Raw genomic sequence first — 14507 nt, 5'->3', positions numbered from 1 at the left:
CGGCGGGTTCCAGCCGCGCCTTCCGACTTCGCTGCCGCCCCCAGGGCAGCAGCAGCAGCAGCCGTCGCCGCTACCACGCCGACAGCCGGTCCCGTTGATGCCTCCCGCGCAGCTTCATTCGGGAGCGCCCCAGGTGGTCGCTCCGGCGCCTGCGGTCCCTCTTCAGTCGCCACCGCCTTCGGAGCTGATGGACGTCGACCCCTCAGCCGGGCCGCCTTCCCAAGCGGTGGCTGTGCAGCCTGTCCTGCAGCCGCTTTCCTTGGGCACCCCCAAGGAGTCTGACACCGCAGCGCCTTGTCCGGCGCCCACTCAGCAGCCGTCGACGCAGCGTCAGGAGACGCTGCCTCTCTTCGTGGGTCCCGACGCCCCGTCGCGTCCAGTACCAGAAGCTGCGCCCGTGGTCACAGGCGTGCACCCTGACCTCGGTTTTCAGTCGGTGTTTCCCGAGGCCCCGCGCAGCCAATGCTGGGGTGCGGACAGGGGACTGCCACCGACAAAAGTCTCCGCCCCGGTCTCTTCTGTTACGCCTGCGGCCAGACCCCTCCCCCGCCGTCGACGCTCGCCACGTCACTATTCCACGACGGTGCGGCGATTTGGGGGGGAGGAGTGTTATATCCTAGGCAGTAATGCCAACCGAGCCCGCTGCCAAAAGGTTGGCGGCATCAAAGTCCGGACGCCGTCCGTATAAGCGGCGCCAGCGATACAGCAAATCGCCGCAAGTCTGCGCGCGCCACCGCTGGCTTCTGGCTTCTGGCTTCTTAAGCGCTGGAGTCGCGAGCGCTAGGACAGTTCTGTATTCGCCGCTCAGTTGTATACTCGCCACCGAATTGTGTACTTGCTAGTCAGTTGTGTGTTCATCGCGGCAGAGTTGTTGTTTGTCGTCAGCCGACGCTGACCCAGCCGCTCCGACTCGAACTAGACAGATTTCTGTAGACACCGAGTTCACTACTGTGTTTCTGTATCTTCATCAATAAAGATAAGTACCGACTTTTATTTAATCAGAGTGTTTGGGGTTTCATATTTCTGTTTACTGTTCCAGCGGACCGGTCGGCCCGCTATTAAAAGTGTGGCGGTGACTTCGTAAGCCATTTCTACAGCCAAGTGTTTGTCGCTACGAACACCGCCACAAAAGTAGTTTTAGGCGGAATGATTTTTAAATCTACATGTTTTCCACCAGATGCTTCCAGTAGTACTCGTTCATCCTTATGTCCAGACCAGGAGTCACAAAGTACTAATGACTTTCTCGACAAATGTGGATTCAAAACTGACAGAAAAAACGTCTTCAGATGTTGTTTCGTCATCTTCCCAGTCACACTTGCATCGACGACGACATTTGGAGGGCACCGCGTTTCTATTTCCCTTGACACGCGGGGTCCAAACTTTCCACTGGATTCGTGGAATCGTCCATTGATATAGCAACATCGCTCGTGTAACTACACTGCTGGCCACCGTAAATGCAACACCCTGAAGGAAGCATCCAAATCAAGTGAAATTTACACCGTGGGTTTGCAGTGATGAGATATGCAACTGATTAGAATTTCAGCGCAGACGCACATCACGCGCGCCTGTGGCGCCACCTCATAGCGCCATTTAAGGCTTGGCGATTTCGACGAGTGTACGTTCGGCACGTGTGTTTACCTTGTGGTTGTTTCACAAGACGATCAGTTATGCCTCGTAGACAACAGCGAACATCGTTTGATCAAGTATCGGAGTTCGACAGATGAAGGATAGTGGCTTACCGAGATTGTGGATTATCATACAGAGAAATCGCTAGTCATGTTGGACGAAACCAAAGAACTGTAATGCGGATATGTGACCGTTGGGTGCAGGAGGGTACGACGGACCGACGTGGTCGATCGCATTCACCTCGGTGCACCACTGCACGTGCTGATAGGCAAACTGTGTGCATGGCAGTGACGGATCGCTCAGTGACATCCCGAACCATAGTACAGCACATTGCGTCTGTAACGCATCATCCAGTGTCTCCGTGTACCATTCGACGCCGTTTACAGCAGAGTGGTCTGTCCGCAAGACGTCCATTGCTTCGTCTACCATTGACGCAGAACCACAGACGTCTCGGTCGCCAATGGTGTGACGACAGACGGATGTGGACGGCAGAATGGAATGACGTTGTCTTTACTGACGAGGCACGCTTCTGTCTGCAGCACCACGATGGTCGAATTCCAGTGTGGAGACACCGTGGAGAGAGGATGCTGGACAGCTGCATTATGCACCGCCACACTGGTCTTGCACCGGGTATTATGGTATGGGGCGGTATTGGACATTACTCTCGCACGCCTCTAGTACGCATTGCCGGTACTTTAAATAGTCGGCGCTACATATCCGAGGTGCTGGAGCCAGTTGTCCTTCCTTACCTTCAGGGCTCGGCCATAACCAGATTGAAGTGCTTCCCTGGCCGGCTCGCTCTCCGGATCTTTCGCCGATAGAAAACATGTGGTCCATGGTTGCTCAACGAGTTACCCAGATTACATCCCTAGCTGCCACACCGGATGATCTTTGGCAACGTGTGGAAGCTGCTTGGGCTGCTGTACCCCAGGAACACATCCAACGTCTCTTTGACTCAATGCCGAGACGTGTGGCAGCGGTGATCTCCAACAATGGCGGCTACTCTGGCTACTGATTCTGGCAGGAACCACATGTCACAGACGTCTGTAAACGTAATCATTTGATACTTGGTCAACATGTTATCTACAAAATAAATTTTGTTGTGCTACCTCTTGTCTTTCTTGGTGTTGCATTTACGGTGGCCAGCAGTGTATGTGTTGCACAGTTAACTGATTGCAACACCGCGACAGTGTTTCTCTCCCCTTTCGTGGATAGTGTTCTGTCACAAGAAAGTTCATAGTTGAACTGACTGATCACAGTTCCATACAGAACTAATATCGATGTTTTCTCTCGTGACATGCTCATTGACGTCAGCAACAAACGTTTGAGCTCTTTCAATCAGCTCTTCTTCGTCATCCTTATCTTTTTGTGCTTGGAGCATAGTGATACGGCGTGATGTTATCCTATACTCCTTTTTCAAATTAGTAATAAATCCTAGTGAAGCTGTAAAGTTTGTACACCCGAGATTTCTGGCTACGTCCAATGCCCAATGTTGTAAATGCCAATAATGAACGGTGGAACCGCATTCTCGCGCTTCATCGAATTTCGCCATTACACGCTCCTTGATGGTCTTGAACAGCAGTGTACGATTTCCTTTGAAAACTGTATTTCCTTCTCTTTTCTTTGCCACGTAATCCAGTATGTTTTTAATATTGCTTTTAGACTTCAGTTTAGTATATCTTTTCAGAAGCTTGTCGTATGTGTCGAAACCTCTTACGTAATAATCATCGTACATGTTGTCGAGTGTGTTGTCATCAAACGCCGTGATGATACTTGCAACTTTAACCTTCTTCTTAGGAGACGGTTGGTATTCACTGTCACTGCTTCCATCGCCTCTTCCCGCACTTGCCGTAGCACTACCATTTGCAATGAGTTGTTCGTCATTATCATCCCTATCATCATCATTATGTGTTAGTGTAACAACAGTATCTGTTTCTAACTTATGCTCATATTTCTGCGCTATAATAGACACCAGAAAACATGCGAATGATTCGTCTTCTACACCAATACCATCTTCGCGAAGAAGGGTTCTTCGTAACTTCTTCTCAACCAATCGCAATACATTAGCAGGATTGATTATCAATCGCCGACCCATCTGACGCTTCAATACACAAATAATGTCACAAAACGCAACTTCAGAGGCACGCTTCACCGTCCCTACTGGTCCCGACTGGTGTACCGGCAGGTCAGAGTGCAATGCGGCATGGCATACGCAGTGCCTCTAACGGACGACTGCAGAGTTTTGCAGATGCGGGAGTATCACTAGTGCAATAAGAGGCCTTTACATTATTTCTCACACGATTTTGGTGTATTTGTCTTTGTTCGAGCCCAAGTACTTTCCTGGTCAGTGGCAAGAAGCAACACAGTTCAATGCAGAAATACATACACATTGCGTGAAAAGATGTAATAAAGTTGAATAACATTACTGTCAAAAGCTGCTAAATGGAGGTCCCCATAAACCCATTGGATTATACAGCTTATACAGCTGTCTCACAGCCAGCCACAGGTTTCAAGTCCGTCATTACATTGCTAGCTGTGAGACGGACCGAGCAGCTATAGCGCCTCCTTAGTGTTTCTTCTTCGCTGTTACTAGATGGCATGAACGTAATATACCATTGGAAAGTTGAGAAATCGGTCTGTTTGGTGGTGAGTACCACACACGATTTCTTTCGATATTTTACGAGTTTTAAGCAAACACTTTTAGGTTTTGTTTGGTTTATTCTCCCCAATCCCATCAAGAAAACACCCCCCAGAAGTTGTGCAGTGTGTAAAGCAAGGAAGAAGAAAAGTGATACACGATATGAATGTGAGAAACTCTAGTGGCGTTGAACATGCCTGCATTTTTCGGGTATATCACACCAATAAAAACTTCTAAAACAGTATTATCTTCATTCCTCAACAATTCAATAAATAGTGAGGATAGATTTATAAAGAACTGTAATCAAAAATATATATAACTTTGAGGAAAGTGTGTAAGACAACATATGATGATTTTCGTAAATTTAAATAGTAAATGTATGGTCAACTGTGGGAAAAATATTAGTAAGTCACTGGGTGAAATGGGAGAAAGTTGAAGAATGGATGTGAACTAAAATAAAGTAGGATATGAGAAATATACTTAAAATGCACTTAAACTGGGCAGTTCACATTCGTATTCGTAGGCAGGAACAAATGTCAACAGAACACTATGCAGCAAAACCAATTTCTGTTTTATATGAAACGAAAACAAATATGGAATTATTTACTCCAACAATCAATACAGATGCAAGCAAAAATCGAGCAGAATACAATCAGCTTATTCACAGTGCAGTTCAAAGAGTGCAATACACACAGGAAGTCATATATCAGGAACACAATGCGATGAAACCCACTTCTGTTTACTGCGAAACGAAATCAAATACGGAAGACATTAAATCACTCGATAAGAAAGCGAGATGATGTACTGATAATTTTGCAGTGCTCCAAATGTCATGGCAGAGAATCGAGGTCATGTTACCGGAAGTCCCCCTAATGTGAATTTCAACCCCCCCCCCCCCCCCCCCTCCCACTACACACACATCGCTCTGCTGAGACTACCAGACACTGACTATGCGAGAACTGTCTCCAGTGTTCACGAGATCCAAATTGAATCACATAACTGTAGTGCTTATGACGGGGCAAAACTGCACTAGAATGTTGGCTCCCACAAAGATAATGCACTAAGACTTATACAAAAAAACCTTAAGATAGTAAACACTAGTCTAGAAAGTAAAATACAAAGGTACAATTCACTTTTTCGAAGAAATACGTGGGAACAAAAATTAAACTATGCACTGTGAATAAAACAAACTAATATCGCTCCAGGTGCGTCTGTGGAAGCGGTGCCGCAAAAATGAGTGAAAGGACCAGAGCTGTCACGACGGTCCCACGTGGCAGGCACACATGCGAGTCAGCAGAAGAAGCAACGGCAGTGCGAACTGAGCTGTCGTATAGTACAGACGCGAATTTCGAGATTCTGTAATTTCAGTCCGCGGATCAGGGGGGTCGAGCTTAACGCGAGCTCCCCACAGACTCATACGGATCTTTGTTTTTCACTCTCCCTTTGCTTCATCATGTCTGCGAAACACACAGCACCCCCACGATCACGAGAAAAAGATTCGTTTTGTTCCGGACATGCTTCCACTGTTCTCCTGCCCTCACACAACCAGACGACACGCTCGTCACCGAGGAGGGTACATTGTCTGGGGTGGGTGTTCGAGCGGAACTGTTATGCAAAGACAATTATCGCGATCGACGGTTAATGGACATTGCGAATCAATTTCATTTTTGTCACTTGTTCATTTACTCATTTGGCAAAATAATTTTCGGAAAGTGTACTTATCAATTTCCTGTTACCACACCGTCGAACAAAGTGCGTGGGTGTCAGTAAAGTCGGATCACTCTACAACTGACATGTAAGCGGCGATACCCACACGTTCCCGCTTCACTGGTGACCCCAACACGATCGCTACGCTAAATACGCGGTGATGAACTTTCATCAGTGTGAGTGATGCAGAACCACAAGTGATCTAACGCTTTCGTCCTCGCGTATGAAGAGTGAGTTCACGAACAAAACTTCGTGAACTAGGCGCTAAAGCAAGGTGACAGCTTTGGAAGAACTGCAAAAGACAATAGACAGTGTACAACAGACAATACTTGGGCTGCCAGTGCGCAACCAGAGACTGGAGAACAAGTTTACGGGAGTGGCAGAAAGCACAGGATGTGTGTTTTGGTTAGGCTGCCCTCCATTTGGCCCCGTGGCCCAATCATGTGGTTCAGCCAAGTGGAGGCAGTTTTCATGAGCAACATCACCTGTGACCTCGCCAAATTTGGACATGTCATGAGCCAGCTAGATCAAGACTATGCAGCCAAAGTGTGGGATATCACCACCACGCCGCCATAGTCTTCATATAAGTGACTAACAGAGGAGTTAATAAGGTGAATTGCATCACTGCGGGAACAACAGGTGAATCAGTTGCTGCGACAACAGGAGAGATTAGATTAGATTAGATTAATACTAGTTCCTTGGATCATGAATACGATATTTCGTAATGATGTGGAACGAGTCAAATTTTCCAATACATGACATAATTAAGTTAATTTAACAACATAATTAAGTTAATATAACAACTTTTTTATTTTTTGTTTTTTAATTTTTTAATAATTTTTTTGTTTGATTTTTTTCTTTTTTTTCTTAATTTATATCTAAAAATTCCTCTATGGAGTAGTCATTCAGAAATCCTTTTAATTTCTTCTTAAATACTTGTTGGTTATCTGTCACTTTTGATACTATTTGGTAAGTGACCAAAGACTTCAGTGGCAGTATAATTCACCCCTTTCTGTGCCAAAATTAGATTTATTATTGAATAGTGAAGATCATCCTTTCTCCTAGTATTGTAGTTATGCACACTACTATTACTTTTCAATTGGGTTTGGTTGTTAATAACAAATTTCATAAGAGAGTTTATATACTGAGAAGCTACTGTGAATATCTCTAGATCCTTAAATAAATGTCTGCAGGATGATCTTGGGTGGACTCCAGCTGTTATTCTGACTACACGCTTTTGTGCAATAAATATTTTATTCCTCAGTGATGAATTACCCCAAAATATGATGCCATATGCAAGCAATGAGTGAAAATAGGCGTAGTAAGCTAATTTACTAAGATGTTTATCACCAAAATTTGTAATGACCCTTATTGCATAAGTAGCTGAACTCAAACATTTCAGCAGATCATCAATGTGTTTCTTCCAATTTAATCTCACATCAATGGACACACCTAAAAATTTTCAATATTCTGCCTTAGCTATATGCTTCTGATTAAGGTCTATATTTATTAATGGCGTCATACCATTTACTGTACGGAAGTGTATCTACTGTGTCTTATCAAAATTCAGTGAGTCCGTTTACAAGGAACCACTTAGTAATTTTCCGAAAGACATTATTGACAATTTCATCAGTTAATTCTTGTTTGTCAGGTGTGATTACTATACTTGTATCATCAGCAAAGAGAACTAACTTTGCCTCTTCATGAATATAGAATGGCAAGTCATTAATATATATTAAGAACAACAACAGACCCAAGACTGACCCTTGTGGAACCCCATTCTTGATAGTTCCCCAGTTTGAGGAATGTGCTGATCTTTGCATATTATGAGAACTGCTTATTTCAATGTGCAATGACAGGAGGCCTTCGCAGTTCCTGCGCCATTTTCAGAGCCTCGCACAGTCCGACATGGTCCTAGACTTGCTATTGCGTGCTGTCTGGATGCGCAGCCTTCCAGCACAAGTGCAAGCAGCCATTGCTGCACAAACAGAAATGCAGCTGGACACTGTCATGGACTTTGCTGATAGGGTGTGTGACGCACCGGCAACAACACCCAATACCACCGCCGTGGCAGCCTACAATGCTGTCGCCGTGCCTGCAAATTTGGCTTTGTGGTGATATGTGTCTCCCGTAGTTACCAGTACAGATGCCAACCTGCCCTACCTAGTTCGAGACCTGGCCGCAAAGGTGGCAGTACACAGGTCGACCAGTTGGCACACTCACAAACAGAGAGCAGCAGTCCCCATAGTGGCACAGATTTCAATACCACCGATCTGGCTCCCACCACCATCAGCGTGTTACCAGCCATTCTGGTGGTAAGCCGACAACATTAGAGCATCAGCTGAGTGGGCACTGCTGGTATCATTCCTGCTTTAGCTATAAAGCGACAAAGTGTCGGCCTCCCTGCTTGCACCCAAATGCCAGCTGCAAATGGGCCTAGGTTCACCCAGCCGCAGTGCAATATCCAGGCATCTCCTCAAAATGGAATGGCCTAGCAGCGTGAAGTACCTCATCTGCATGGGTTCCAATCTGTCTCTTTCCCCTTGATTTATGCTAAGAGAATGCTGGAAGGCCTAGACAATCTCTTATGGTGGCAAACAACTCAACAATAAAAATGTACAGCACTTGTCACAGAAATTTGGATCCTGGACTGTGTCGCACCTTTCCTTGTAAGTTTGTTGTGGCTGATGTCAACAAACCAATCCTGGGTGCGAATTTCCTTGGTCACAACAACATATTAGCTGACATTACAAGTGCCGCTCTGATTTGACAACAAATTTGAAAATAGAGGGACAGTAACAGCTGGCTGCCTCGTTCAGTGTTAAACTAGTGAAGTTCCCCAGACCATATGCAGATATACTGGACAAATTTCCAGAGCGCACTTGTCTGCCTTGTGCACTGAGGCATGTTGAACATTCAGCAGTCCACCACATTATTACTACATGTGGACCACCAACCTCATGCTGTCCACATCAACTTGCACCCGAGTGACTTGCTGTAGTAAAGGCTGAGTTCGAGGCCGTGTTGTGACAGTGCATTGTTCGTCCACCATGTAGCCAATGGTCCTCTGCCTTGCAATTTGTGCCAAAGAAAGATAATTTTTGGTGCCCATGAGGAGATTGGTTGGTTGGTTGGTTTTGGGGAAGGAGACCAGACAGCGAGGTCATCGGTCTCATCGGATTAGGGAAGGACGGGGAAGGAAGTCGGCCGTGCCATGCCCATGAGGAGACTACCTACCTTAAATGCACAAACAGTGCCAGACCGATACCTCAAACCATGCCTATAGAATTGTAGCCACGCCTTGGTGGGCTCTGTTATACTTAGTAAAATTAACTGCACGAAGGTGTTCATGCAGATCCCTGTGGCACCTGAAGACATTCAGAAAACAGTAATTATAATGCCCTTCATTCTTTTTGAAAGCTTCATCTTTCAGTGGCTGAGCGAAGCCGGCATAGTCATTAATCCCTCAAAAATTATGTTTGGGGTCACAGAAATTGAGTTTCAAGGGCATTTACTCAGAGCCACTACTGGGTAAGGTGCAGGGGATGTTGAACAAGGCGCGCCCACAGACACACAAAGGCTTACGCCACTATCTTGACATGATAAATTTTTATCGGTGCCATCTGCCTAATGCCACCACATTGCTGGAACCTCTGACTGTGGTGCTACGTGGTCCTACCTTGAAGCCGGCCAGTGTGGCAGTGCAGTTCTAGGCACTTCAGTCTGGAACTGCGTGACCGCTACGGTCGCAAGTTCAAATCCTACCTCGGGCATGGATGTATGTGATGTCCTTAGGTTAGTTAGGTTTAAGTAGTTCTAAGTTCTAGGGGACTGATGACCACAGATGTTAAGTCCCATAGTGCTCAGAGCCATTTGAACCATTTTTTCCTACCTTGAAGGGAGAGACCCTTGTTAACTGGTTGTATGCAATGGAGAGAGGATCTATTAACTCCAAACGAAGCCTTGCAGAAGTGACACTGCTCTCTCACCAGGTGCACGACGCTCAACTGGCTGTGGTCATGAATGCTAGCCAGACAGCTATAGCTGCAGTGCTTCAACAGCGCATTGGCAGCAGCTGGCAGATGCTCAGTTTCTTCTCATGGAAGCTTTCAGAGTGGCAACACACATGGAGTGCTAAGGATCGTGAGTTGCTTGCGTTGTTCAAGGCAGTAAAATTCTTCCGCCTATCAGTAGAAGCTCATCCCTTTGTAATTTTCACCAACCATAAGCCCCTAACTCATGTATTTCAGTACAATAATACCACGTGTACGCCACACCAATACTGGCAGTTGGAGTACGTGTCACAGTTCTTCACGGACATCCTCCATTACCACAATAAAGAAAAATTTTAATGGAGCAAAAAATAGTACATTCATAGTGAAAAATGCAACAGGAAATGACAGTGAAAGGAAGTTTGTTGACATTAATCAATAGCAGTTGAAACAGAAACAGCAGTATCTTTCATAAATATAATACAACAGTGAAAAATGACATTTCCTAACATTTATACAAACCTAGCAATGCACAGGAAGGAGTAAATTATCCAGCTGTTGGCTCTCTTCCAAGATTTGTGTAGTGATCTTGAGGATGTTATGCGTATAAAATAATTTTGAAAACAAATTACTCTACACAGAGTATATGCAGAGTTTGTTCTACTGGACAAGTGAAGACTATGTTATGTATCTTAAACCCACTGCATCATTTGAGCACATTCCGTAAACTGACTTAGAGACAGTGGATGTCATAAATAGTTTGGTGTATCCACACAGTCTGTGTTACTGATGAGAATTAATTCGCCTTCATTACACAGAATAAATCCTATATTATTTGTATGTGGCAGTTTCTTCCTTTCCAATTTCTCTTTCACAGACTTTGTGTAATGGACCCTTTTTTACACAGATTGTCATTACTGATGTCAGGATGTTTCATGTTGTTTCAGATGAAACAAGATCTGCCTTGGTGAAACTATGCCTAGAAGGAGTAAATGTTGATCCCTCTCTAGATACTAACAAAGTTGCTGACAGCCTTAAGGGCTACACAGGATCAGACATAAGTAATGTATGTAGGTAAGTAAAATACAATTTGTTGAAAATCAAAGTACACTAATAAGGCAGAACATTATGACCATCTTTCTTCCATTTAAATGAGGGAAGCTGATAACCAAAGCAACTTGACAAATATGATTTTCCAGTGAATATCACAGATGTGACATGGCTTGAAAAATGAAACAGTGCTGGAGGAGATAAAAGTGCTTGAGAGCACACAATTCATGATTCATGATTGCTCATGTCTTTCTGCACCCATGTGTGTGCACTAATTTATCCATTGACACCAATACATATTATGTCATTCAGCATTACAGGATTCACCTTAGAAAATAGTGTAAGAGAAATGTGTTATCTTCTCTAATAAATCAGGCTTCTTGTTTCATTATGTTAAAAGATGCACCAGAACATACTGGCATCTTGGAGATCACCTGAACAACACACACATCATGAGACATAAATAAATAGGCCAGTGATCACAATACCATGTTATGAGTGGCATCCATCTGTGTTTACCTCAGCATTACACAAGGCAATTAGTAATATCCCTGTTATGATCAAGTTTTTATGCCAGTGGTTGACTCACAGAAAATTACATGAATGATCAGTATATTCTTGCTTATAAATGTAGACTGTCACTAATAAAATACTAAATAAAGTAGTTAAACATATTAGTAATAGTATTAACTGAAAGACTGTGAATATTCTGTACTACTGTCAGTCATGCTGCATGGCAGTTTATGTAACAGTGACCCAACTGCTAATGGTTGACACAGTAATTTCATTTCATAAATAACAACAGGTCACACTTATCTCTGTAACATAATAGACCATTATATGAATAAATCACTGCACACTGTTATGATTTAAGCTACTTCATGAAACCATCATTCTCTCATATATCATATAACAAATTAGAGTTAATAAGTCCGACAGACAACAAGCAGCCTTGTTTAACTTTCAAAGAGGAAAAATTCTGCGCAGTATGAAGCATGAATTATGGATGCCAGTATGGAATCAGAGGACAATTGAGCCACAGGCTAAAATCCTACCTACATGACAGACAAGAGAAAATAATCTCAGATGGGATCAACATGTAGGTAAGAGGGCTGGAGTCCAAATGGGGAATGGTAAATTATGGAGCCCTACAAGACTCTGTCCTCAGTCACCTGCTATTTCTTATCCACAAGCATTGTGATACACTATAAAACATCCACAGATGTAGAGTTTAATGCCATATTATTACTTGCAGATGTTCTGAACCGGTTCACAGGAAATTCCCTGACAATAAACCTCATCAAAACCAATTATATTTACCTCCATTCTAATCAGGAAAGCCCATAAGAAATTAACACTGCACTTGAGAGCCATCAGATACAGCGGGCATATTGTTTGAAATAATTAGGCATACTAGTGAATAACAGGCTTAACTGTGAACATCACATCCTTCAAATCTTGAAAAGGATAATCTCCCAACTCTGAGACATCAACGTCTCAAAATCTGCTTATTTTGGTTACTTCCAGTCGCTCATCTTGTGCGGCAGTTCACTGATACTGAAAAAAGTCTTTATCATCCAGAGAAAGATTGTCAGAGTGGTGTGTGGACTGCCTCTAAAAATTTCATGTCCTAATCTTTTGAAGCAAATAGAGATATTAATTACTACCTCTCAAAATCTCTTTTTGATCATGCCATTCATGTGTCACAATACTTCTCAATATGAAATAAATGGATGAGTACTACCATCGCCATAACACAAGAAGGAAATGTGGCATACAATAAAACTTGAAGAATTTTCTCTAGTGCAAAAATGTGTAAAATGCACTAGCACAAAAATCTTGAACTCACCTCCAAGTCATATTAAATCCCTACAAGGCAGTAACTGAATATTTAAAAGTAAGCTGGAGCAGTTTCATCTTGAAAAAGTTTCTGTTCTCTAGACAAATTCTTTAACAGACACAGGTAAGAGCATTTTCCATATCTACCTGTGTTTTGCTGTTTTATTGTCTCTTTCTTCTTTAATTAGATCTTATAAATCACATTGTGTCCTGTAAGTTATAAAGATGGTTACTGTATTTTATAAATCAAAGGCTGTGTTTAGGTAATATCTGAAATTTACATTTTAAACTCTGTATTGACATAAACATACAAAATGAGTTAACAGTTTCAAGTCATTCCACAAGCATGTGTGATCACACAATAATGGATAAATGGAATGTGTATCAGAATAAATAAATAAAAACACATTCCACTATTTCTCTGGCAATTTCAGTTTCTATCTACAGTGAAAGGAATTTTTCCTCATCACATAATAAGTATTCTCAATGGGTTACAACTTAGATGACATTGCAGGCCAATGGATAGAGATCATAGCTTTTCAACAAGCTGTGTGTTAAGTAAACATTGGATTTAAAATGATGAAAAATTGCAGTGTATATCATGCAATGAAATAGCAATAAATGGTACAGTTGGACAGTTGTAATATATCACTGTCTATCTCACAGCCTCTAGTGAACACAATAAGTGATAACAAACAGTAACTGGTGTCACATCAGACTGTAGCACTTGATATTTCTGACACATGATGCTTATGAACCAGTACTAATTACCTGTTGTGCTTTGCAGTGACAATCATTGCTGTTGTCAGAATGGTATAGAAACTTGAAGCGGGCAAGATCAGAGAAAATATTGCTTGCTCAGTTTAGTTGTACCAGACATTTGAGTATTGACTCAGATGCAAATTGATGCTGAGGATTCAAACACAAATGGCAGAAGGTCACCTATGTTGTGGTACTGAGTTATGGATTCTAATGTGTTATAGATTCCAGAGCTCAGTATAAAATGCATGAAATGTTACTAAAAAAAACCACCCCACTTGATCCTGAAACAGTAAATTAAACCTTTGTGTAATTATTCATGTTTTGTGTGCTCTTCTCAGGGATGCTGCCCTTATGGCAATGAGGCATAAAATATGTGGCAGGAGTCCAGAAGAAATTAAGAAAATCAAGAAAGAAGATGTTGATCTACCAGTAACTATGCAGGATTTTGATGAAGCATTAACAAGATGTAAAAAAAGTGTATCAGCAGGAGACATTGCAAAATATGAAGTTTGGATGGAAGAATTTGGATCTTGCTAGAGACCTTGAAGTGATGATTATTTTTTATGAAGTGTAAAATGACATGTGATATAATTTTCTAGCATGTTCAGACTGAAATAAAGATTATCCATGTATGGTATTCTTAACCTAATCTTTCCCATACTCACTAACCATTATTACTGATTTGCTCATTTTTTGAAACAAAATATTTACTAATTGTGTCTGGACTATTTGTTAAGATTTACTGTGGTGTGTTCTATAGAATTGAACAAAGATATGAAAATTGTTTTGCCTCATTCTCATTAAGAAGAAAGAATTCTTATTGTAGCGTTTGGCTGTCAGCGTTAGTCCTATGTACTTTATATGGGCAGTTTTCTGGTATCAGAATGAGCCCA

The 14507-nt window shown here is 42.7% G+C and overlaps 1 protein-coding gene across 1 annotated transcript in view; it reads left to right on the top strand.

Moving 5' to 3' along the window:
- LOC124722133 (katanin p60 ATPase-containing subunit A-like 1) overlaps positions 1-14195 on the top strand; it is a 172567-nt gene extending 158372 nt beyond the window's left edge. Inside the window, exons 8-9 of the mRNA XM_047247337.1 lie at positions 10911-11037; positions 13953-14195. Of these exons, the coding sequence (XP_047103293.1) occupies positions 10911-11037; positions 13953-14151 (326 nt within the window). The 3' untranslated portion in view covers positions 14152-14195. The remainder of the gene's footprint in view (positions 1-10910; positions 11038-13952) is intronic.
- Positions 14196-14507: the final 312 nt, after the last annotated feature.

Source organism: Schistocerca piceifrons, chromosome X (genome assembly GCF_021461385.2).
Source record: "Schistocerca piceifrons isolate TAMUIC-IGC-003096 chromosome X, iqSchPice1.1, whole genome shotgun sequence".
NCBI classification, from domain to species: Eukaryota; Metazoa; Arthropoda; class Insecta; order Orthoptera; family Acrididae; genus Schistocerca; species Schistocerca piceifrons.
Note: the sequence above shows the minus strand (reverse complement) of the source record. Positions and strands in the feature narration are given on the sequence as shown.